This window comes from Panthera onca, chromosome F2 (genome assembly GCF_046562875.1).
Source record: "Panthera onca isolate mPanOnc1 chromosome F2, mPanOnc1 haplotype 2, whole genome shotgun sequence".
Taxonomy (NCBI): Eukaryota; Metazoa; Chordata; class Mammalia; order Carnivora; family Felidae; genus Panthera; species Panthera onca.
The window spans coordinates 79,031,047-79,055,424 of NC_138356.1; the positions used below are offsets into that span (position 1 = coordinate 79,031,047).

A 24,378-nucleotide genomic window follows, 5' to 3' on the forward strand; every position below is an offset into this window, starting at 1 on the left:
ACAGAAGAATCCAGAATGCCCATGGCCACATTTCAGAGATGCTCCGAACCTAGCATGTTCTTAAAGCAGCAAACAGCCAATCTCCCGGGAAAGTAGTATTCCACCCACAGTCATGAAACTCTCGGAACATTCAGTTATGAGCGCCGAGAGGGACCCTCAGAGACACTATGTGGGACGTAAGGTTATGCGGACAGGGAAACTGGGCCTCAGAGAGGCCAGGGGTCTGGGAGCAGCAGGACCAGCCTAAGACCAAAACCTCCAACCGCCTTGCCTGCCCTCTCCCCTTCCTGGGTGTTTTGGCCTGGTAAGCCCTAAAACCTGCCAGAGTCATCTGAGGGGGTGTCTGGAACTGAGGCTTTTAGGAACCCCATTTTTTCCCAAAGGACAAACGATTCCAATTACCCAACTGTATTTAACTGGCAGGTCTGAGACTCCTCTCTCCATAACCCCATCCAGCTTCCACATGGCGGGGCTTCCTTCTGGGCTGGCTGTAGTTACAGGAGAGGACAGACCCAGTAAGATCTCCGTGTGCACAGCACTGCACCAACAGGGCATGGGTGTCATGTGTGACGGGTGCCTGCCTGGGCTACGATTCACCTCCTGGGAGCCTCGGAGCCCGCAGAAGGGAGGGGAGATTTCAGGAAGGTTCCAATGGCTGCAGACAGAGGCTGCGGATTCCGAACAGAGTGCCCGCTTCTCTCCAGTCACCAAACAGACTCAGCAGGATGCTCCTCATATACCAGAGGCTGAAGAATTTGTTCCCACACACATGTGCCCACGTGTGTCCCGGAAACACACACACACACACACACACACACACACGCACACACAGTGACTCTTCCCAGCAAGAATCAATTACTCTTGGGGCGCCTGGGTGGCTCAGTCGGTTAAGCATCCGACTTCGACTCAGGACATGATCTCACGGTTTGTGGGTTCAAGCCCCACATCGGGCTCTGTGCTGACAGCTCGGAGCCTGGAGCCTGCTTTGGATTCTGTGTCTCCCTCTCTCTCTCTCTCTCTCTGCCCATCCCCTGCTCACACTCTCTCTCTTTCTCTCTCAAAAATAATAAATATGCATTAAGAATTTTTTAAAAAAGCATCAGCAGATAACACGTTTGGGCTCTTTTCCACAGAACGAAACAGGACGGCAGGCAAGCCCATCTGACTTGCAGTGACACAGGCAGATTCGCTAAGTCATCTGTGACTTCTTCCTTCCTCTCTCCTTTCCTTCCTTCCCACGGTCTGCCTGCCTGAACGCACCTGTGCCTCAGTTTCCCCAACTACAAAACACAAAACAGTGCCTCTCTCATGTATCACGAGGGTTGAACGAGAGCACATGTGCAAAGTGCTTGACACACTGTAGAAGCTCAGTAAGCTCGATTTTCACCATTATTATTAACGTCCCTCTTGTCACATCTGTTCCCTTCTAGGGACACACACACACACACACACACACACACCAGATCGTGAATGATTTCGGCCAGATCCTGCTGTGAGGGATTCCCTGCTCACAAAGTCAAACACGGAGAATGCAGCAGGTAGGAATCTGCCTTCAACACGGACTTCAGTGCACGGATGGGGATTGCCAAGGCAGCGAGCGGGAACCCTGATGTCAAACTGCCCAGAAGCTTCGTGCCAGCCTAGGCAGAGGAAGGCAGCTACAGATATATTCCCTGCAAGGGAATGGGGTTATGAAAGCAAAGAGGAGGAGAGCCATCATCATCTCCCGGGTTGACAGAGGGCCCTGGGAGGGACGGCTGCTCACTGAACACCAGCGGCACACCAGGCACCAGGCACCGGGAGACTAAAGCCGTCTTCCTTCCAGAGGCGCTTGATGGGGGAGTGGGGACCGGGGACAGGGAGGAAGAGGAGTGGGGGAAGCGTGTGGCACTAAGCGGGCCACCCCGGCAGGTGACTGCAGCTGGAACCCGCCGGGAACCGCCGGGAAACGCCAGGAATTGGGTCAAAGGTGGACCTTGGAATGAGGGGCACTAAAGCCGGGCTGTTTCTTCCCCCAAAAACTGCCTGAGGGCCGAGTCACTCTGGGACACATTTCACCTGCTGTGCGAGCAGGCAGGGCCGTCTTCTACCTATTCTAGAAACGTCCCTCAAGCACAACACGCAGATGCTAGCATCTTCTGGTGGACGGGGGCACCCTGACTCAGTAGCGTCCCAGGAGAGTATCGCCCGGACAGCTCCTGTGAAGCGCCTGGTTCTGACCCCTCCCAGACCCCAGCGGAGGATGCAGACCAGCTCCGGAGCCACACGAGGAGGGGGTGCCTGGCCCCCCTGCACCTGGCGGGGCTGGCGGCCTGGATGTGGAGGAAACTCCCCTGAGATCGTCACTCAGAGAGTGCTTTGCCGGATGCGGGCCACAGGGAGGAGCACACCCCACTCCCACGCTCGTGGCTCTCAGGAGGGTGGGAAGCCCACTCAGCCGTTGCCACGTCCCTTGTGCACCCCGTCAGGCGGGGACAGCCTGGGAAGGGGCGCTGCAGGGGGATTTCTGCTGCCGGGGGCACACTATCTCCTATCACCCCCTCACAGATTTAAAAACTCTGGCTCTCTCTCTCACTCCGAATGCATTGATCTCTCCATTCCTTCGCTCGCCTGGCCCATCATTCACTTACTCGTCCCCCAACTCGTTCGTTCTGATGCATTATTTAGGGGCTCCCATAGGGTCACCACCGACTCGCAGATGGAAACAGGACGGCTGCTCACGGCTGGACAGCCCGCAGGAGGGGGCTGCCGCCTGCCCAGCTTGTGTGATTCCTTCCATTAAGCTTCGGCGGAGAGGTTGGCGAGGCCAGCCCTGCGTCAAGGAGGACCGCGCTCAGGGTCAGCTCAGGGAAGCATGGCGAGCCGGCGGTCTCTCTCTTACCTGTGATTTCTTTGCTGTCGCCATTGGTGTGCTTAAATCGGTCTCCTTGCACACGGACGCTGGGGCACAGCACGTCTGAGAAAAGCAAGAGAAGACAAGAGCTGGATGAGCAAATGCCACCCACAGTCACTCTGGGGAAGGTGACAGCACCCGGAGCCCCCAGCTCCTGGCGTGGAGGATGGCCAGTGCCCGGGGCACACGCGGGGGCAGCGCACGCAGCTGATGGGTTCACGCCTGCGTGTGCTTGTGGAGCACCTATTCCGTAAATACCATGCCCTGTACTGGGGGTGAATCACAAACAAGGAGGGTCCCTACCCTCAAGGAACTCAGTCCCCCATTAGAGGGAGTCAGACACCAAAAGTGACATGATCAACACAGTGTAATAAGTGACAGGACGGGCGTGGTTGCTGGGGGATCTGGGACACAGGTCTGACACCTCACCAGGCTTGGGGGGGTCAGGAAAGCTCTTCTGGAAACGGTGGTTCTCGAGGCTTCCTTAACGGAACAGTTAAGACCTAGCCAGACAGACAAAAGCCCGAGAGCGGCACCAGCAGAGGGAACATTTATAAAGGCTTGAACACACACATACAGATTCCAAGTTAGCGGTGCCCGTAGAGCGGGAAATGTGCGCTGGGGGCCCACCGGCAAGGTGTCTCCTGATGCTACCCCGAGGAGCCTCAGGTCCCATTCCAACAGAAGAAAACTGCTCAATTGTCCGAAGGCAATAGAGTAAGTCTTACAGAAGAAAATAAAAGCAAAACTTCATTATAGGATATTACGTTAATGTCTCATATTAAGGTCTTCATGATTCTTCACTTAAAAAAACTGGAAGAGACAGAAACTCAGTTGCCCTAAAAATCGCAGAAAGAGCACCAACTTAGAGTTTAAAAACATTTTTTTTAATGTTTTTTTTTTTTTTTGAGACAGAGACAGAGCACGAGAGGGGGAGAGGCAGAAAGAGAGGGAGACACAGAATCGAAAGCAGGCTCCAGGCTCCGAGCTGTCAGCACAGAGCCCGACGCGGGGCTCGAACCCATGAACCGCGAGATTGTGACCTGAGCCGAAGTCGGATGCTCAACCGACTGAGCCACCCAGGTGCCCCCCAACTTAGAATTTTAAAGTCCTTGATTCAAGTGCCAGGCTCCTGACCAACTGGCACAGTGTGTTGGATAAGTCCCTTAACTTCTGTCTCCATGCAAGTGTTTCTGACAGGGAGACCTTATAAATCACGCACTGAGCACGGGGCTGCCTGGAGGGCTGGGCCAGCTCAAGCTCGTCACAGGACTGGCATGAGGGAGGGTGGCCGTCAAATTCAGCACCTGAGGAATCTTGCTTTCCTTCGCCTAGACCCTGCCCTCTCCATGTCACTATTATAACCTCCCCTCATTAGACGTTCCCCCATCTGTTCTGTGTGCAATGACCTCTTTTCGTATTCAGGGCACGCGTGCTTCAGGGCAGGGCCGGTCTGGGGCCCCTTTTACCATCAGCAGCCGGGGGAAAGCACAAAATCGTCCCCGATTTGGGTGGAGGTATTTTTCATGTTTATCTTACAAGGCACCGTGAGGTCCGACGAGGCACATGGAAGGGGTTATTTTGGAAACAGCACCAAGCTGTCTGTCTAGGACCAAATACAAGAGAGGATCCAGGCCCCGTGCAATATTTAGACGGCTCCACCCAGGACGGCGGCAGCTGTGGGGTGACCATCAGTTGCTTGGAAGGCTGCCAGCGAGACGGGCTGTGGGTCATGCGTCACTGCGAATGCATTGACTCAGAAGGTTCTATCCTTGATTATGAGCAAATCTCTGGAGACTGATGGCTGGAGCTCAGGGCAGGCAGGGCCACTGAGCCTTGTCTCTGAAAATATCCCGAGGTTGTGACCTGATTCCCAAACCCAGATGTGCAAGGACAGTCCAAGGACCATGAGCACAGGTAAGACGGAGGCTCTTTTCAAAGACATTAGAACTTCTGCCCAAACTGCTTTAAGGACTCGTTCCCCAAACCACCTGCCAATCCCCTTTTGGGGCCATATCTAGCGCTTATACATTCGAGAGGATCAAGGGGCAATTTATAGCCGACTTAGTACGTCAGGACAAATGGTTCCCAAATTACCCCCTCCAGCCAGGCTTTGCAGGGATGCTGGGGCCTCTGGGTTCACCTGCTTGGCAGGAACACAGGGTCAGCATCCAAAGTCCCTCTCAGCCTATAACTGTATCTGTTTGGCCAAGATATTTCCACACTTTGCATAATGATCTATTTATTTCCACATCAACTCATTTACTTCAACTAAAATATCTGAGGTCCCGAAATGTTCCGGGCACAGAGCTAGTTCTAGGGACCCACAAATGGGATAAAAGACAAGTTGCCATCCCTGCCCTCAGGGCACTCATGGGCTGACTGTGGTGACACAGTGACACAAAGTGTCAGAGCTGCCCGAGTTCGTGATGGCTGGAAATGACCAGTGACAGCTAAGCCGAGAAGTCACTGCTGGATGGCCTTCCAGGCACGGGCTCCATCGTGACGCTGCCGAGAAGTGAGAAATGTCCCAGATCCGGGCTCCTGCCATGGAGGGCCGACAGACCCTGTTCCCTAAAAGAATACCCCTTTCACTCCAAACGGCACTTTTCAGCCCAAGGAGAAGAGCTGTGGCTGGCTGGCGGCCGGTCTTAGCCAACAGAGGTTATTCTGTCTTCCACCTTTTTAGCCTCCCTTGCTGCTAGGGACACACACGTGACCCAGGTCTGGATGAGAAAATAAGTAACCAAAGTTTGCTGTGGTTGGCAGAGGGGTGGTCTCTCAAAAAGCCTTTGCTTTTCCTGATGAAACGGGACAGATAGGGAGATGCACTTGGCAAGGTGACTCTCCCTCCTCCTTAGATGGCGGGACATAATGTCTGCAGGACTTCCAAGGGCAACTGAGGAGACAGGGACTTCCAACAGCACCAACCCAAGGCTGGGTGAAGAGGGTAAGAAAAACACACTTCCATTTGAGCCACAGGAGCGGTTTGTTTTGTTGTTTTTTTTTTTGCAGTTAAGCGCATCCCAAACCTGCACACATTCCCTTTTATGGGAGCTGCGCTGATTTGCCAGGCTCCAGGATTTGGAAGCTGCCTCTCTTTCCAGATGCCCAAGGACAACTCAAGAGGGTGGTAAGAACAGGTACATTTCCTTCCTGGTAAAGGAGCCACAGACAGACTGGATTATCTTCACTATCCCAGTAAATATGGGTGTACCTGGAAATCATTCAGTATCAACCTGAGAAGCCGTTCTGGAATTAAGGATGGGTAAGTCCTCAGGGTCCAACGTGTGTACTTAGTTCTTGGTTACTTGGTCAATTTTCCTTTTTGAAAGAGCAAGAATATGACTGATCACAAAGACCTTCTCCCTGGGAGCTGATTTATGGTCATTCTTCCTTGGTCTTTGGGTAGGTAGAATATTCTAGACTTCTGGAGAGAAAAAGATCTCTCTGGCCACAGAACCACTTCTATTTCCCCCAGAAGCTTTCAAGAGAGGCCAGCTGCTGATTGACCAGAGCTGCTCTTCCAGAGGGAAAAAAACCAGGAATTCACTGTAGTTTCTGTGGAAAAACACATCAGCTGTCCTCAGTTTACCACACGGCAGAAGGGGAAAGTGTGCTCGCACAGGATGCCCTTCTGCTTTGCGCTGACACGCCCACACTTCCGTCTAGAGAACACACAGCCATGCCATCCCCAGGCTCTCAGCCAAGAGTGTCTTTGTCTGGGAAAAGAGAGTGCCGGCAACCATTGACTGCCTACTGTGTGCCAATCTCCCAGCTGGAGATTTTACCCCCAACAACCACTCTAGGGGATAGATTTTCCCCCCCATTACACAGATTTAAAAACAGAGGCTAAAAGGTTAAGGAACTCCCCAGGATGAGAGGAGAACCCGGATGTGAAATAAAGGTCAATCTACGTCTAGAATCTAGGAGAACAGACGGTGGCTGCAGTCAAGGCAAATCAGTGGGACCACAGAAGAGGGAGCAGAGGTCTCGGTGAGCAACAGACAGGAAGCCTTCAACTCACCCAGCACTTCGCAGTGACCGTCACTGAGTCCAGCCAGCCACAGACGAGGTGCTGGCATTCCGAGAGGGCGGGGGAGAGGCAGAGGAGGAAGGAGGTGAATCAGGTACCAGCAGGCACACAGAACAGCTCCCTCGCTGCTCCGAGGCCAGCCAGGAAGTCACCCTCACTCTAGAGAGCCAGCCGACACCGCACCAGGCTCCAGGGCCCGGGACAACGTGAGTAGCAACTATGACGGCAATGCCAGTGGCTCCCGGGGACGGAGGACCCACACGTCCAGTATGGCACTGGGCGTGCAGACTGTTTCCGCTCTGCTGGGGGCAGCGGGGTCTCCGTGATCAGCAGACGGTCACGTGTAGAGGCTGCTGGGCACCAGACACCGTCCTGAGCATGTTGAACACATTAACACAGTGAATCCACTTCTCCCTTCAGCTTCAAGGGGCAAGTGCTAGTATCTACAGATGGGGAAAGAAAGGCCTAAGGAAGTTAGTAAATGGATGGTCCAAGGCCGCAGAGCCCGCTAACAATACAGGCGGCTCGATGAATCCAGCATCTGGCTCCCGACCACGCACTACGCAGTCTTTCCGAAAGTCACCTGCTTAAGTCACCCAGCTGACGGGGACCCAAGTTTGTCCGTCTCCAAAGCCTGCACAGACAGACGGCCGGCTGCTACCTCTGGAGGCAGCACCTTCCACTCACGAAGGGCCCTGACTTGTTGTAGACGGGCCTCCTTACCCTGCACCTATAGGATCCAGGCGCTGGCTAAATTCTGCCCGCGCACCTGCTCGCTTGTGACCATTTACAGCAGGCTCTGAGCTGGGTACTGGGGACCCCAGAGTGGACAGACAGCAAGATGGCTACCAACCCCAAACAGGGGCCCCTTCTCTCTCACAGAAGCTACTTAGACGCTGCAGCCTGTGAGCTCCTACTCTCCAGTCCTGTGCAGCTGACGCCCCGCAAATCCCCAGCGGTTCCATCATCCAGACAGGCCACGGGAGTGAAAGGAGTAGGTCCTGCGGGAGTCGTGAGCACGTAAGCTGGGATCACAGCTCCCGCAGGCGGGGTTTTGCGTTGGCTGCTGACTGAGGCGTCCCGTCTGGCACCAATCAGTGCTGCTCATCAAGCCCATCTTGCAGATGAGAGAACTGAGGCTAGGACAGCCGAGATGACCCACTTCAATCAGGCAGCTCGTTTGCAGAAAGAGGGTTCAACTTGGTGTGACGCCAGCACCCTCTCGCTGGCTCCCACAGACACACATATTGGGGCGTCAGGAAGGGCACAGGATATTTAGGCCGTGGTTACCTCCGGGAGGCAGAACTTGGGAGTGATTCTTTGTCCCCTCTTTGTATCTTTGTATTTTCAAATTTGCTTTAAAGATTTGAATGTGATTTACTAGTGCAGTCTTTTCAGGCTTTTGTTACTATTATTTTGATCTTTTTAAGGTTTGTTTATTTTTGAGAGAGAGAGCATGAGCGGGGAGGGACAGAGAGTGAGGGGGAGGGGCAGAGGGTCTGAAGCATACACTCGGCACTCACAGCAGAGATCCCAAGGTGGGGCTCGAACTCACAAACTATGAGATCATGACCTGAGCCAAAGGCAGACACTCAACCAACTAAGCCACCCAGGCGTCCAATTACTATTATTTTTTAAAAGCGGGTCTCAGCCGGGCCCTGGGACACTGTTGCTGGCCAGCAGGAGGCTCCAGGGGAGGGGAGGCAGGAGGGCTGGTGGCTGTAAGCACCATTTGCAGAAGTGAGCCTGGGAGGCCTGGAGGCCTGCTGGGCCTGCACCAGCTGACCTGCCAGCCTTGGCCGGGAGAACGCCAGAGGGCCTCATGCCAGGCCGTCTCCACTCTCCCAGCCCCAACCCGTGCTCGCTCTCTGAGGTAAGGTGAGGCTGAAACAGGGCCAGAGGGAGACTGTACTCTCCACGGCTGATGGGGAACGTGGCCTGGAGTCTGCAGACCTCGCCTCTCTGACGTCAGCTGCCCCTCGTGCGTGCTCCCAGATCTGGAAATAGGGATGCAAGTGTGGGGGGCGTCTCCCCATCAGAGGTAATCCTGCAGCTTAAATGGGATAGTGAGTGGGAACTTCTTGGCATGGTGCCTGGCACCTAATGAGTGCTCGTTCATTCATTCATTCATTCAGTCAATACATTTTTGCCAAGGGCCTGGCACATACCTCCCAGCATGAGGAGTGAGTGCAAACACATGCCCTGGCCTCTCGGTGGTCACGTGCCTAGTGGAGGAAGCAGAAGGCCAAGAGAGACAGAGAAGCCAGCGGGCCATCAGCTATGCTCCGTGCTATGGAGGAAATATGTAGGGGATATGTCCGGGCGCTGGCCGTGGGGGCCAGGGTGCACATTGGATACGCTGGTCTGGGAAGTCCTCTTGGCTGGGTGACATCTGGGTTGAGAGCTAAGAAGGGGACAAGCCAGCCACAGCAAGAGCAAACAGGCAGCAGGTAGCAGCAAGGGGCACAGAGCCCTGAGGAGGAAGGGGCTTGGCTTGCCCTGGGGTGGGGAGGGGGACCAAGCCCTGCGCTGAGTGGTTCGAGGAGACAGGAAGGTAGGAAGACGCCAGCTCAGGAAAGCCTGGGGACCCAAGGCAGGGCTTGCAATTCAGGCCAATGAAGAGATGTCTCCCGGGGAGTTAAGAGTGGGCGACTGAGTCCAGGTAGTAGGTGATGTAGTTAGCATAAGAGTGTGGCTGCCCAAGAAGGGTGGGATTTCAGGGGTCCCTGGTTTCCTGGGAACTCTCTTCCCTCGGGGGTGCCCGTGGGCTGGACACCAGCAGGTGTCAGCACAGGCCCCGAGGACCTCCTCTAGTTGGGGGCAGGAGATGCGGTGCCACGGGAACTCGGAAGGGCACCAGAGCCCTCGGCCAGCACCCAGGTGCCACGTGGGTCCTGGGCGCTTTGGCCCAGCAGGCTCAGCTGGCATCTGAGAGGCACCAAACCTAAGTGCAAACTTTCTTTCCTTCATCCCACGTTTAATGAATGCCTACTATGTACCTGGCACGGAGCTGCTCCAGGGTATAATGGGCCCAATGACAAATGTGCTGTCCTCAGGGAGGCGCTGGCCAGGGGACAAGATGGAAATTGGCCAAATAAGGCACTGACGTCTCCAGCAGGTGATGACAGCCAGTGGGAAGCTGTAAGGCGAGGCCAGGATGAACGCAGCGGGCCCCAAGCTGGTTGGAGGGTCGGGGACGCCTCCACTGAGACTTGAAGGGTGAGCTGGAGGAAAGCAGGTCGAAGCAGCAGGAGAGTGACCCACTGTGAGCTCACAAGACTCAGCGACTCGTCCCCAGGTCACAGAGCTCAGCATCAGGGATGCAAAATCCAAATCCAGGTCTGTCTGACCCCTACTACCCCCATCTTTGGGCCACGGCAGGCTGCGGACCATCGTGGGTCGAGTGATCTGTCTGTCCAACAAGGGCTCTGGGGACCCTCAAGAAGCCCTTAAATGAGCAGAATCCGTGAGACGCTCATAGGACAGGTGAGGGCAGGGATCAGCAATGGGGGGTCTGTGGCCAGCGGTGGGCAGGGGCTCAGGCAGTGCACCGTCAGGACTCAGACACTCGTGTTCTCCTGGGACGTTAACCATTAGGGAGTGGAGCAGGACACGAATCAATGATTCCCGAGGGTCCACCACGGCAGGGACATGATCACTGCCTGGATGCCAGGGAGGCCACAGGGAACAGAAAGGGCAAAAGTCCGTGCCCTCCTGAAGCCCACCATCCAGCAGATTTCACTTAAGTCTCTCCACAGCCTTCCGGTGGGTTGGCCTCTCCCAGTTTGCAGCTGGCACTGGGGCTCACTCACAGAGGCTCCCCGGTCTGTCTAAGTCACCTTGCGGTGAGTGGCAGAGACAAGAGGCAGACCTGGGCCTGGTTGAAATGCACACCCCGTGCAATCTGCCCAGCGCACCCCAAAGTCTGGCAGGGGAAGACGCACAAGGCGAGGAAAGGTCAGCGGCTGAGCTGGGCTGCCAGGGGAAATGGAGAGACTTCTAGAACCAGTATTCTTACAGCACATCGCCAGCAGCCAGAACTGAGGATCAGGAAAGGGCCTACAGGATGACCCTACCGTCCAGGACTCTGGTCTTACAGGGAGGAATCTGACGCCAACAAATGCCCCCCGGTGCCACCCCACCCGAACCTCCCTCCACCACGCCTGGTGCATGGCCACAGCCCCCATCCCACCCCCCACCCCTCAAAGGTCCTTTGAGGCCAAACCCAGGAAACACCAGCAGCCGGGCAGTGTGTTCTACGGGAAAGCTGGTCCTGAGGATGACGGCATCCGGCTTCTAACGCGGAACTTTTCTCCCCAAAGCTTTGCCTTCTGACTTTGATGCAAAACCTCTGACCCAAATTCACTGCCTGGGGGCAATTTTGTCCGTCCCACCCGAGCGAACACCTTCTTACGCTTCCTCGTGGCTGTCTCTGTACTGTTGGCTCCTTTGCAGGGAGTGAGTGGCTGCCTTAGTGCACGGCACCCTCTGTCTTTACAGCCTCCGAGGCTAGTTTTCTCGATTCCAGAAATGGGTCCACGCTCTGGACGCCCACCCTTCAGTGTCCCCAGGGGGATTCGTGAGCAAGTACAGGAAGCAGCCAGCTTAGCACTCAGCCACCACCGTCTCCACCAAGCGGCGATCTGCCTTTCCCTCCTGCCCGTTCTCACCGTGCGACCTGGTTCTGGGGGGACCGTCACCCATGCCCAGTCTGCCGACAGTCACCCACAACTCTGGGCTTCCACGAGACCCGAGGAGGAGAAGCACCCCAAGGGCTGCCTTACAAGGTGCAGATCCTACATGACAGGCTGCTGTACAGACCACAGGTAAGTCAACAGAGCCTCCTCCTTCCCTCCAGGGATTCTGAGCAGACAGAAACATAAACACAAAGGAGCAGAAAGATGCAAACGTATCACATAAATCCAGGGGGGTTCTCACAAGATATTTCACTCTGCCCCAAGGAGAGGAGACAAGAGTCCCTGTAGGAAAGGGGAGGCGGTAAGAGACAGGGCGTGAAGAAGGCCCGGGTTCTGGCACCAGAGTTGACCCTTTTTTTTTTTTAGTATATGTGCTGCCGAAGCGAGCACAACCAGAGTTGACCCTAAGTCACTCCATGGCTGGGACATAGCACCTCCCTATGCGGTCCCGGGAAAGCACAGGGCAGGCGGAATGAGCCCCAAATGCCTCCCCACAGGGACATTCTGTGGTTCTCAGCAGAGATGGGCAAACAAGATAAGGTGCGATTTCTTTTTCTCTAGTTACGGCCACATTCCCTCCATTAGCATGCGGCCTGGGATCAGACCCATCTGTGTCCAGGCTCAGGGTCATGTCCCCACAATCAGAGCACCAGTGACCCGGGCAATCCCCAGGGAAGGGCAGGGTATCCTGGTTCAGTCCTCTACCTTGCCAGGCACCGAACGCCTTATGGGAGCAGACGGCAAGGCCAGGACCCATTCACTGGGCCCTGGGGGCAGAAGGGAACCTGGCAGGCCCAGCTGCTCATTTGCTTCTGGCCTCTCCCCCAAACACTGGTGGAGGTGGGTTCTGAGAATGGCCACTGGCTTCATTCCTGCGGCGGGGGGAGAGCTTTGGTGAGGCTGGTGGGAAATCACAGCCAGATGTCCAGGAGGAACCGCTGGGCAGCCTTTCCACCTCCCCCTGGACTAATGCAGCTGGCCAAGGCAGAGCTGTAACTAGAGATGAGCTGAGGCCGGAGGTCACGGTGGGGCCCCTGCCCACATGCCCTCCTTCCGTCCAGGGCACCCGCTGGGGCTGCACATCCCATCACAGACTGCCACCGCCCCTAGGGATCTGCAGCTGGAGGGGTCAGCCTGGGGTGGCATGTGGAGGGGTCACCTGCCTCTGTGCTCCTCCACAGCTGTGGTTCTCTCCCGCCCACAGCCCAGGCTCTGCTGCACCTGCCGCCCCACACCTGGAGAACGAAGCTGACAGGGCTTCAGGGGCTGCCATTCCTTCTCCACGTAGCTGACCACGAACCAGCTGCCCAGTCCCTCCAGCCTCTGGCTTCTCACGAGACCATTACTATGTGCTGGGCTCACCGTTCAACTCTCTACCCACACTTCCTTGTTTCCAGCCCATCCCTCCACCCACCCACTCCCGCCCCTAAACCCTCTTCTTGGGGAACAACGCCCCATATGCCCATCTATGCCAATTTCCTTTAGCATAATGCCCTCAAGGCCCATCCACGTTGTTGCAAATGTAGGATTTCCTCGGTTTCTTATACTCCATTGTACGTCTACACTACCACCTTTTACCCCTCCATCCACACGTGGATGCGGACAGTCACGTTGTCTCCACGTCTTGGCTTCTGCAAATAATGGTGCAACGAACATGAGGGTGCAGGTATCCTTTCCAGGAGGCAATTTCCCTTCCTTTGGATACATTTCCAGAGCTGGGATTGGCGGATCATAGGGTAGTTCTATTTGTAATGTTCTGAGGAACACTGTTTTCCAAGTCTCTACACCAATTCACATTCCCACCGACAGCACACAAAGGTTCCCTTTCTCCTCCTCCTCACCAGCACGTGTTATTTCGAATCTTTTCAACAGCCCTTCTGACAAGTGTGAGGTGCTCTCTCACTGTGGTTTCCCTCATATTTTTTACATGCTAACGTTTCAATGTGTTGTTTTTTTTTTTTCCCCTGAGATAGAAGTTCTGTGTGAACAGGGCTGTGCCTGTCACGTGAAGCCCCACACCCCCATCACCTGCAGCCAGTTTCCAGCTCCCGGGAAGCGCTTAATCAAGACTTCCAGAACTGATGGATAAAATGCTGTAGCAAAATGATCGGATGGGTTTCTCATTCCTATGTTTCAGATGAGTAACTGAGCCAGACAGCTCATGTGACTTCCTCAAGGGCATATAGGCAACAGAGAGCACCTGCTGTGTGCCAGGCGGCTCCCCTCTGGGCCAGGCAGCACCTACTGTGTGCCAGGCGGCTCCCCTCTGGGCCAGGCAGCGCCTACTGTGTGCCAGGCGGCTCCCCTCTGGGCCAGGCAGCGCCTACTGTGTGCCAGGCAGCACCCCTCTGGGCCAGGCAGCACCTACTGTGTGCCAGGCGGCTCCCCTCTGGGCCAGGCAGCACCTACTGTGTACCAGGCGGCTCTCCCTGGGCCAGGCAGCACCTACTGTGTGCCAGGCGGCTCCCCTCTGGGCCAGGCAGCACCTACTGTGTACCAGGCGGCTCTCCCTGGGCCAGGCAGCACCTACTGTGTGCCAGGCGGCTCCCCTCTGGGCCAGGCAGCACCTACTGTGTGCCAGGTGGCTCCCCCTGGGCCAGGCAGCACCTACTGTGTGCCAGCCGGCTCCCCTCTGGGCCAGGCGCTACTCCAAGCATCCTCTGTACTTCGGTGTATTGAATCTTCACGGGAGCAGCTGTCTTATGATGGACAAGCCAAGTGCAAAGATTACACAACGAGTAACAAGATGATAAATAGCAAACACAGGACTTCAACGCTGAGCTTCCAGAAGGGGGGCAGGGAGGGAAGGAGGGAGAGAAAGAGAGAAAATTCTCTCTAGCCTAGAATTTTAACAGGCCCTCACTGCAGGGTTACTGGCTCCCTCTTTCTTTTTTCTTTTTTCCTCAATATTTATTTTATTTTTTTCCCTCAATTTTTAAAAACTGCAGTGTAGTTGGGGCGCCTGTATGTCTCAGTCGGTTAAGCTTCTGACTCTTGATTTCAGCTCAGGTCATGACCTTACAGTTCATGGGTTCGAGCCCTGAGTCAGGCTCTGTGCTGACAGCATGGAGCCTGCTTGCGATTCTCTCTCTCCACCCCCTCTCAAAATAAATAAATAAACTTAGAAAAACTGCAGTATAGTTGACATACAGTATCACATCAGTTTCAAGCGTACAACATGGTGATTTGATATTTTTATACATCGCGACATGACCCCGCTATAAACGTAGTTACCACCTGCTCACATAGTTATTACAACAATATGGACTATTTTCCCTATGCTGTACTTTTCATCCCCATCACTTTTTTACCTTATAACTAGAAGTTGAAACCTCTTCATCCGCCTTCACCGATTCCATTCCCCCCACCCCCTCCAGCAACCACCTGTCCGTTCTCTCCCCCACCTGTTCAAGCTCCTAGACCAGGGAGCCGAAGAAGCCCATGGGGACCCCGCTCACTCCCACCCTCCTGTCCACCATCTTCCATTGTATATATCGCCTCTGTTGACAACAAATTACTTTATCCAAAAAAAATCTGGTTTTAGGTGCTTGAGGCCCTTTGTGGCGTCGAATCCACAAATGCCTGGTGGACCACAGTGCCTTAGACTCCCCTGGGCGAGGCCCAGTTGCCCACCTAGTGACAACAGAATGTGCCGCACAGGCTGATCACCTGTGTGATGTCAGGATAATCTGTTGCTGAGCCAGAGTTCCCAGTCAGACGTTCCCAGTCACCCCTTCTAGAATGTGCACCAAGGTGTCGCTCTCATGCAAAGCAAGGAAGAGGGTGAGAAGCTGGCCTGCACGGGTCCAGCCGGCCAGGGCCCCTCTCCCTCCTGATCCCAGCACAGGGACCTGGGCCTGATGTGAAACCATGAAGACTTCCGTGGCCCATTTTACCTCCAGGTTCCAGTGAGCAGAGAATTGCGTCAACGGGTGATTTTCACCTCCAATGACTAAATTTCTGCATCAAGGACACCAGGCGAGGAGGGTAGGAATGTGGGAATGGGCCCCAGGAGCTGGCTGTGTTCTCTGCCTCCTGTATGTTTACTCGCTAGTCTTGTGGCTTCTCTGCACGCTGGCTGATGCCCCTCTGAACCAGGGAACCTGGGGGCAGTGAGGACCAGCTCTACACTCACTCAGGCCATACACTCGACAGACATTCACAGAATCTCCGCAATGTGCCTACGTGGGAGAGTTCTGCATGCTGGTTTCCAGATGAGGAAACTGAGGTTAAGTCCTCTGCCCAAATCCACACAGCTGGCAAACAGCAGAGTAGCGTGCGTGCGCATGCGTGTGCCCTGTGTCTTAGTGTATGTGTGTGTCTGTGTGGGGGTGGGGGATAGGTGGGTGAACTCAAAGAAACCAGAGCCTATAATTAAAAGGACAAAGACAGACACGTTTTACAGCAAAACAAGTCACCTAGAACCTGCTTTACCAGCAGATTTCCTTCCACTTTCCAGTTAAATGTGAACTTGTATCAGAAACATTGCAATTACTCAGCCAACTCTTCTTGGAAAGCCCCTAGACGCTGTGTAACCCCCGGGTCCCACTTGCTCTCTGACAACTATGAAGTTCAGCTAGGACGAGGCCAGCTGCAGGATGTGAGAGGCTCTCAAAATTGTACTTTCTCCACGTATTTAATTATACGGATGCATAGTCCTATGCAGACATATAGAGAGAGGCTGTGCGTATGCATATTTACATTTCGCAAGTAGTACTAATTTAGTTGTGGCCACTAGATTGTACCCCTGTATCAACTCTAAACTAAAACCACCGTGTGAAACACGTAGTCTAACCTCTGTGAGCTTCTAAAGCGCCTGGCATGACATGACCCCAGTAAATGAGATGGTCCTGCCCATGTGGGTGCTTACGTGGGATGGCACCAGGGACAAGGGGTGCTGTGGCTGGCACGAGGCCCTGCGGCAAGTCAGTGCCATGGGGAGGACACTGACTGGCATCTGACCCAGGGTCCTGTCCAGTCCAGTTGGGATGTGAATCCTTGTCTGAGGCCAGGGAAGGTAGGAGGCTTTCTTAAGGATCTTGGGTGACCCCTAAAAATGACAAACAGAGCAGGGATCGATAACACAGCTGCACACATGGGGGTAGCACGACCGTTGACTGTGCTAGAGGAGAGGGAGCCTCTAAGGGGAATCCCACTCACCCCATTCAACACCCAAGGAGGAAACTGAGGCCTCCATAAAATATCCTACTCAGGGTCACAGAAGACTGAGTGACAGTGACTTCAGATTCCCAGCCATCGTTTCAGAACACACTGTCAGGGGTCAGCAAACTTCTTCTTCTGTAAAGGGCCAGAGTGCAAATAGCCTTTGTGGGTCATGCGCTCTCTGTCACAACTGATCAGCTTGAGGTTATGGTGTGAACACAGCCACAGACAATATGTGAACAGGCTGGCAAGCCATATTCCGGCAAAACTTAATTTGAAAAACTGGTGCCTGGGCAGATTTGCTCTGCGGGCTGTAGTCTTGCCTTCCTGAATGGGCCGGTGTCCATTACAGAGCTCAGGATCCATGAACTTCTAGATTCTGCTAGATTCCCTTCCTGTGACAGGGGGCTCAGATCCTGCCATGTCACCTTTGGGCACTTTGATGTTTGGCAAGTTCTATTTCATACAGGCTTTGCATAAAAATCGTGCAATAACACCGTGATAATAAGAACCACAGTCAGTGAGCTGCCAGATTGGTAAATATCATCTCAATTTTACAGACGAGGAAATCAAGTGTCTGAGAGGTGATGCCCTTGCTGAGGGGTCCCCAGCTGGCAGGTGGCAGAGCTGGGATTCCACTCCAGTTCCCCTGCCTCAGATCAGGGTCTTGATGCAGAAACTATGAGTCCCCTGCATACAAGCTCCAAAGGGGGCCTTTTAAGTACATATTCCCCCTGCTCTAGGGAGTAGGTGGTACTATTACCATTTCCATTTAACAGGGAAAACTAAAGCTTAAGAAAGTAATCTGTCCAAACAGAAACCTGGACTTAACCCAGGCTTTTAGATCTGAGTCCCATCTGCTAAACGAGAAGACTATAAAGTCACATCTCCTGAGGGACAGAAGGCAGGATCCGAACCCAGGCCTTCCCTGAATTCTCGTCCTGGACTCCTGCCCTCCACCCGAAACGATGCTTTCTCACAGGGGCCATATTGCCTCCCAGGGGCAAACACTGCTCAAGGGAGGGGGTGAGCAAGTCAAAGAGATCCCATGGCTTGGGCCTACCCAAGTTCAAGCAACATAAACAGACTGTATTCAATCTCAGAGAAGGAGGCAATTGGGAGGAAAATGCAACATTTATACAGAGTCGTTTAGGGGACATAACAACAAAAAAAGAAAGCTTGAGAAACACCTCCCTAGGTGAAAGGTAATCACCGTTCCAGAAAATAGTATATGTACACGTGCACATATACATAGATAAAATTTGTGTATGTGTTATATGTAAGTTATACATGTATACACAAATTTCACACGTACACACATACACATATATGTGCACACACGTGCTTCCACACATGTACATATATACACGCACGCACATTTATGTACACATATGTATGTGCATGTGTGTACACATGTGTGTATACTTGCATGTATGTGTGCACATGCATGTCTGCATGTAAGTGCATATACATGCATATGTATATTTGTGCATGTATACATGTGTGTATATACATGTATGTGTGGATGCATTTGTATATGTATATGTGCACACGCACATATACATATGCATATGAGTGTGTGTGTGTGCGCGCGCATGTGTGTATACATGTGTGCATATATGTGAGTGCATATGTGTGCATATATGTGTATGTATATACTTATGTGCATTTACATGTGCATATACTTGTATGTGTATGCACACATGTATTTGTATGTGCATATATCTAATTGTGTGCACACACGTGTGTGCATGTGTGTGCACACACGTGTGTGCATGTGTGTGTGCATGTGTGTATGTGGGTGTATCTGTGTGTGCGTGTGTGTGTATAGCAAAAGCAAAGTGCATAGCATGTGCTCAGGGCCACCACTGTGCCCAGTGCTTCCCATGTCCAATCCATGAGACCCCCATGACACTCCACAGCGTAGGAATGGTGCCAGCATCTCTCTGTACGGCCGGAACGAGGCTGGAAAGACGCTAGGTACCTGGCCTGACTTTTCAGAGGGCGGGGAGGCAGAGCTGGGCGTGACGAGCACCAGCTCCAGCGAAGCGGAACTGCTCTGCCTGAGCACACTCTTGGAGGAACCGCCTGCGGGCACACACATGCAGGCACATGCAGAGTCCAGCACGAGGGAGACAGCACTACACTATCGTGAGAAGCCAGGACCCAGAAATAACGTGAGTGGTGGTCCGTCCAGAGGGTGGGGGGTGTGACAGCACACGCTCCCCCCTTCCCCAGCACAGTGGGACACACTCCCTGGCCCTAAGGGGCTACGGGCAGAATATCCAGTTTTGACACATGGGCCTTGGTTTCAGGAAGAGACAGCAGTCAGGCAGGGGCACACACTGAACAGCTCCCAGGGACCCTTTCCAGGCACGGGCCTGGCTGGGCACAGCTGGGGACACTCGCCTTCCCGGATGTGTGCAAATTAAAAATAACTGAAGGCTGGCTTCAGTTTTCCATCATTTCCCATAATTTTCTTATGAAATGTCCCAGCACATCATCAGAATTAGGCAGTCCGATTACAATTTCTAGGGAGTGACCCTGATCACAAGTTTTCCCAGGAGAAACTCCCCATGACCCGTAGGTAAAGGGCGGGCCCGGCCGGAATTGCTTCTTGAGGCTGATGTGGTCCCAAGGGCCAAGCCACAGACATCCACGTGGCGGCTCCAATCCCACAGCTGATGCTGCCACAGATTCCTCTCCGGCCTTCAGATCCATCCAGAGGACGAGCTGGGTCTTGCGGCCACACACGTTCCCAGATGCCCGTGTGTGTGTTGGGGGAGGGGGATATACGTCTGTGTGTATATGTGTGTATGTGTGTTCTGTGTTTGTGTTGTATGCGGTGCATGTATAGACGTGTATATGGTGTTTGTGTTGTGGACGTGTGATGTGTGTGCATGTGTGTGTGTGTTGGGGAAGGAGAATATATGCCTGTGTGTGTGTGTGTGTGTGTGTGTGCGTGTGTGTGTGGTGTTTGTGTTGTATGTGGTGTGTGAATAGATGTGCACATGTCTGTGTGGTTCTGTGTTGTGGACACGTGATGTGCGTGTGCATGTGTGTTGTGTGTGTTGTGTGTGGTGTGTGTATAGGGTTTGCGTGTGCAAGTGTGTGTGTGTGGTGTGTGTCCTCGTGGTACCACCAGTCTCCGGGCAGGCAGAGGGATGTGGTGATGGAGGCAGGAGTGTGGTCAGAAGGAACTGGTCACTGGGGTCAATGCCACCAGCAGGCTGTGCCTTCTTTGAGGACTATAACACTCAGGTCCAGAGGGAGACGAGGCCCAAAGAAATTCAGGCTGGATGTGTGACCCAGGCATGCCAACGGCTGACCCAAAGCCCTTTTCTTGGGCATTACTACCGGTCATCAAGGGGACAGAGTATTCCTGGCTCTACTTCTGGCCAAGGGAAGACTCGTGGCTGGACGCCTTCTACTGCACACACCTGGAAATGTTAAGCTGGGAAACGAAGCCTCAACTTCCACCTCCTGAAGTGGGGGGTAACAACCCCCCCCCCCCCTCCAGCACGCAGACTGCACGCCTACCTACCCCAGCTGCCTCTGCCTGGAGCTCTGGGCGTGGACTGATCCTTGCCATCCCAAGCTCAACTCAATTCTTCTCTTCTCAAGGGGACTTCCTCTAGGAATGTCACTCTACATGCAGGATCACAGGTGTCTTATTCAAGGAGGAACCCTGCGCCTCAGAACAATGTCTGTGAGATAACGGGGGATCCATTACAATGTGTCGGGAAAAAAATAACCCAATACTGTAGAGTCCTTAAAACATCCACAGTTGTCAGGTGGTGTCTTTAAAGGTCCATCCAGTCCATTCCTAACTATGTAAATAAGTTGTGTTGTTTACTGAAAACGCACCACAAAAAGAAAAAAGGACAAAACAAATTATCAAGTGAACCTAATAACTCACTTACAAGGCGATGGCCTGTTGATGAGCACAGTACAGAGCAAGGTGAGCCTTCGATGGCCACAGTGCCCACAGCGGGGCTAACCTGTGCCCCATCATGACAAAGGAGTGCGTAAGGAGGCACTCACCCTGCACACAGGGAGCCGGGCTCGGGGGGACGGAACGAAAGCAGGGGCACCCACTGATTAAATGTAGAGCTGGGGTACAGATGCCAACATTTTTCCAGTGAGAGTCACAGGGGAACAATAAAATTAATCTCCCTGCCACACAAAACAAGTCAGTCTCCCTCTCTCTCCCCGCCTCTCCCCTCCCACCATATTGGTAAGTATAATATCCAGGAGTCTGGACTCTCATTGGAACAGCAACACAGCTAAGCACAAACACACCAACAAGAGACAGAGACAGGGTGACCACGTGTCCTATGACAATGCACCACAGAAACATGGGAAACCCACACTGGGGTCTCAGCCTGGGAGCTAAGAGACAGGACCCAGGAAAGAGGCTCCTGCTCATGGGAGAGGGGAGAGAGGACCACCACCGAGTGTCCCCGAAATAGGAGGAGGAGGAGGGTCCAGCTGTGGCCAGCTGGCATTCCACAGGCTCACTCACGCCACCCGATAAGCTATATAAAGGTTGTTTTGTGGCCACGACAGAGCCCGGGGTGGAGAAAGCTCTTAATTACAGCCAGTGCTCTGGGGTTGGGCCCCGTCCGCAGCCTCCGCCCCACACACTGCAGGAAGCCAGGCTGAGACTGAGTCCCCTGGGAACCCGGTCAGGCCGCAGAGGCAGGAGCGGATGCCACGACACGGAGGCACCTCCCTGCATGAGCCCAAGGCCGGGGGGACAGTGAGCCACATACTGTTAGCTTTACTCGTTTGCTCAGCAAACAGCCACTGGTCCCCATGTGAGCCAGGCCTGCAGCAGGAACCAGCACCGTTCAGCATCAGAAATCCAAAGGATCACAGAGGGGCGGCCTGGCAGGCCTGACTCAGGGCGGTGGACACAGTCACCTCTCCCTGTGACCCCCTGGCGAGCCATGCAGGCACCCTGTGCCTCAGTGCTGCCCACAGCATAGGGAGAGCCAGGAGATCTGTGTTGGGAATTTGGGGAGACATGAATGACATGGCGATTTAAAGATGCTCCCTAAACACCACAACTTCCTGGAAAGGACTCGGGACCTGGGTCAGACAGAACTGGGGGTAAACTCCCAGATCTCCTCCTTGCCTGCCGGGCCACCCTGGGGAGTGACTCTGACCCAGTCATCACGGACACTCAGGGGCAGTCACAGTGCAAGCCAGCACTGGGTGTATGTGGCACACGCGAACTCTGACGGATGTAAGCACAGGGTTAAGTCGTAAACACACTGGAACAAATAAATTAGCAGCACGAAGTATCCTATCTGCAGCCATGACCCAGGTGGCAGGATAGCAGGCTGGAATTCGAATGCAGCTCTTAGCAGAGTGTTGAACAAAGGCATCTCGAGATCCTGAGAAAAACAGGTCAGGTCCATAGGTGGCCAGGGACACTTGGGACAGAGAAGCTTCTGCAACCACCACCCCAGAGATGTTCTGTCTGTCTCAGGTCCCCTCCTGTTCCCACACTGCCCCCTCCTCGGCTCACCTGGTCCCTCTCAGCTGGGCTTCCAGACCAGACCAGCCACGGCTCACAGACCCCAACCTGTGCTGCCTTAGGGCTGCAGACACTGGCCCCTCAACCCCTGTACACGATCTAAGGTTCATCTTCCCCTCTGAAGGGCAGCCCCGGGGAGCCTGCCGTCCCTCAGAGTCACCCTGCCTCCCATCTGTGGCCAAGCTGGAGGGAAAATGGGTTCTGGATGCAGTTGGACCTCAGTCCATCAACAGCAGCAACAGCAGCGTCTGGTACTCAGGGAACAGCAGACACCCTGGCTCCATTCGTTCACCTCTGGTGGCGTTGGGTTTGTCCCACTCGACGAAGCCGGGTGGCATCGTTGGCATGATTTAGCCCATCCCAGCCAGCCCGCCTTTTCCAGACCTTCATCAGCCTTCAAAATCTAACCGTTTGTCTCTGCTTGCCAAAATACGGGTGAGTTCAATATTTCAGTTCTTTTTGGGAATGATGTCGGGTTTGCCAAATATTCTTATTCTTTGCATTTGGAAGAGGGTAGTACTCCTAACATGCAGATCACAACAGCAAACACAGAACTAACTGCCAGTCTCCACCCTTAGGTCTAGGCGGCTCCTTTCACTTCCCGGGCTCTGTTCCGGGCACTCGGAAACCACAAGGAACAGAGTTTGCCCTCGTCAAGCTTATTCTTGTGTGTGAAGACAGACCCCGGGCAGATAAACTACCAGACACATGAAACTGCACGTGGTAACAGTGTCCACACTCCATCGTGTAATTAGCAGCCACTTTCCTGCCGTCTCAAGGAGACAAAAGGTCCCCAAGGACAAAAAAGAATATCCGATCCATCACCGCATCCTGGCCCTTGGCATGGCCCCCAAAGGAGGAATCACTCAGTGTGTGGTTGCCAAATGAATGAATGAGTAGGTCGGATCCAACTGAATGATCACTACACCAAAAACCCCACGTCGTTAGTCTGCGAATTTCCAGATCATCAGTGCAAAGCCCCTATTCAGAACAGCTCCTATTTGAGTTCCGAAGTCACCCAAAGGCATCTCCTCTGTGCCCAGGGACTTCTGGTCATTTGGATTTTGTGATGCTCCTGGATTTAATCTTACTCGATGCGGTTCAGTATCTTACTGTTAGCTATCTTATTTTATTTTGCTTTGTTTCTAACTGAAGCAATTGTAAGGGGATTTTGTTTCATTCATCACCAGAATAGACCAGGCCCTAGTCAGCTTACATCTGTATTTACAAAAGCAGATTCCCTCCAGACAGCTGAGCATAACTTAAATCTTCCGTCTGTTCAGGCATTTGGAGGACCCCGGCCACTGTGAGTTTTCTGAGCGTTGTCATGGGGAATACGTGGTGTCCCCGGCTGGCCAGCATCAGTGTCCATTTCTCTTGGTTACAGGGCCCCTGTTTCCCTGCATGGGTCACACATCCTCCCTTGAGGGGGGTGGGGATGGAAACTAGGACAGGGTCATGTAGTTTAGGCCCCAGTCAGCCTCCTTCCACTCTGAAGCTACAGTTTTGGTCTGGGGAGAGTCTCAGGCCCACACTTCTCTGTCAGACCAAATCCAGGCACGCTGGGCCCCAGTCTTGTCTGTCCTGGGGCTGGAGTCTCACATGGCCCTAAGATTCTCCACAGGTAGCCCCATGTGCCCCCCCCACACACACACCTGTTCTCCCCTCCTTCGCTACTATGTCGCCATCACCTGGGCCCCTTGTTGGCTGCCGTCAGACAGGCTCAGGCCAGGGGAGGAGGGGAGACGAGGGGAGGGACAGAGGGCGGGTGGGGGCTTCCTTCCTGCTCCCTCTAGGCCATAGCTGAGGCAGCAGGTGCCTTCCCTGAGGGGACTTCAGCTCCTGTCACACGGCCTCCTCCCCCCACGGGGGTCTGGACACACCTCCGCCCTTGCCATCAGCCAGCTCCCCTCGCTGCCCATTCTCAGGGCCTCAGTACCCCTCTTCAGTGAGCCATCCGTGCCAGGACCCAGATACAAAAGGCTGCCAAGGACGGGGTTAGGCCAAGAAAGAACCTAGAAACGGCAGGGGTTGAGCGAGGCCT

The 24,378-nt window shown here is 54.0% G+C and overlaps 1 protein-coding gene across 1 annotated transcript in view; it reads right to left on the bottom strand.

Moving 5' to 3' along the window:
* The window catches only part of COL22A1 (collagen type XXII alpha 1 chain), a 259,389-nt gene that overhangs the window by 207,430 nt on the left and 27,581 nt on the right, over positions 1-24,378 (bottom strand). Inside the window, exon 4 of the mRNA XM_078441921.2 lies at positions 2,882-2,956. Coding sequence (XP_078298047.2) covers positions 2,882-2,956 — 75 coding nt within the window. The remainder of the gene's footprint in view (positions 1-2,881; positions 2,957-24,378) is intronic.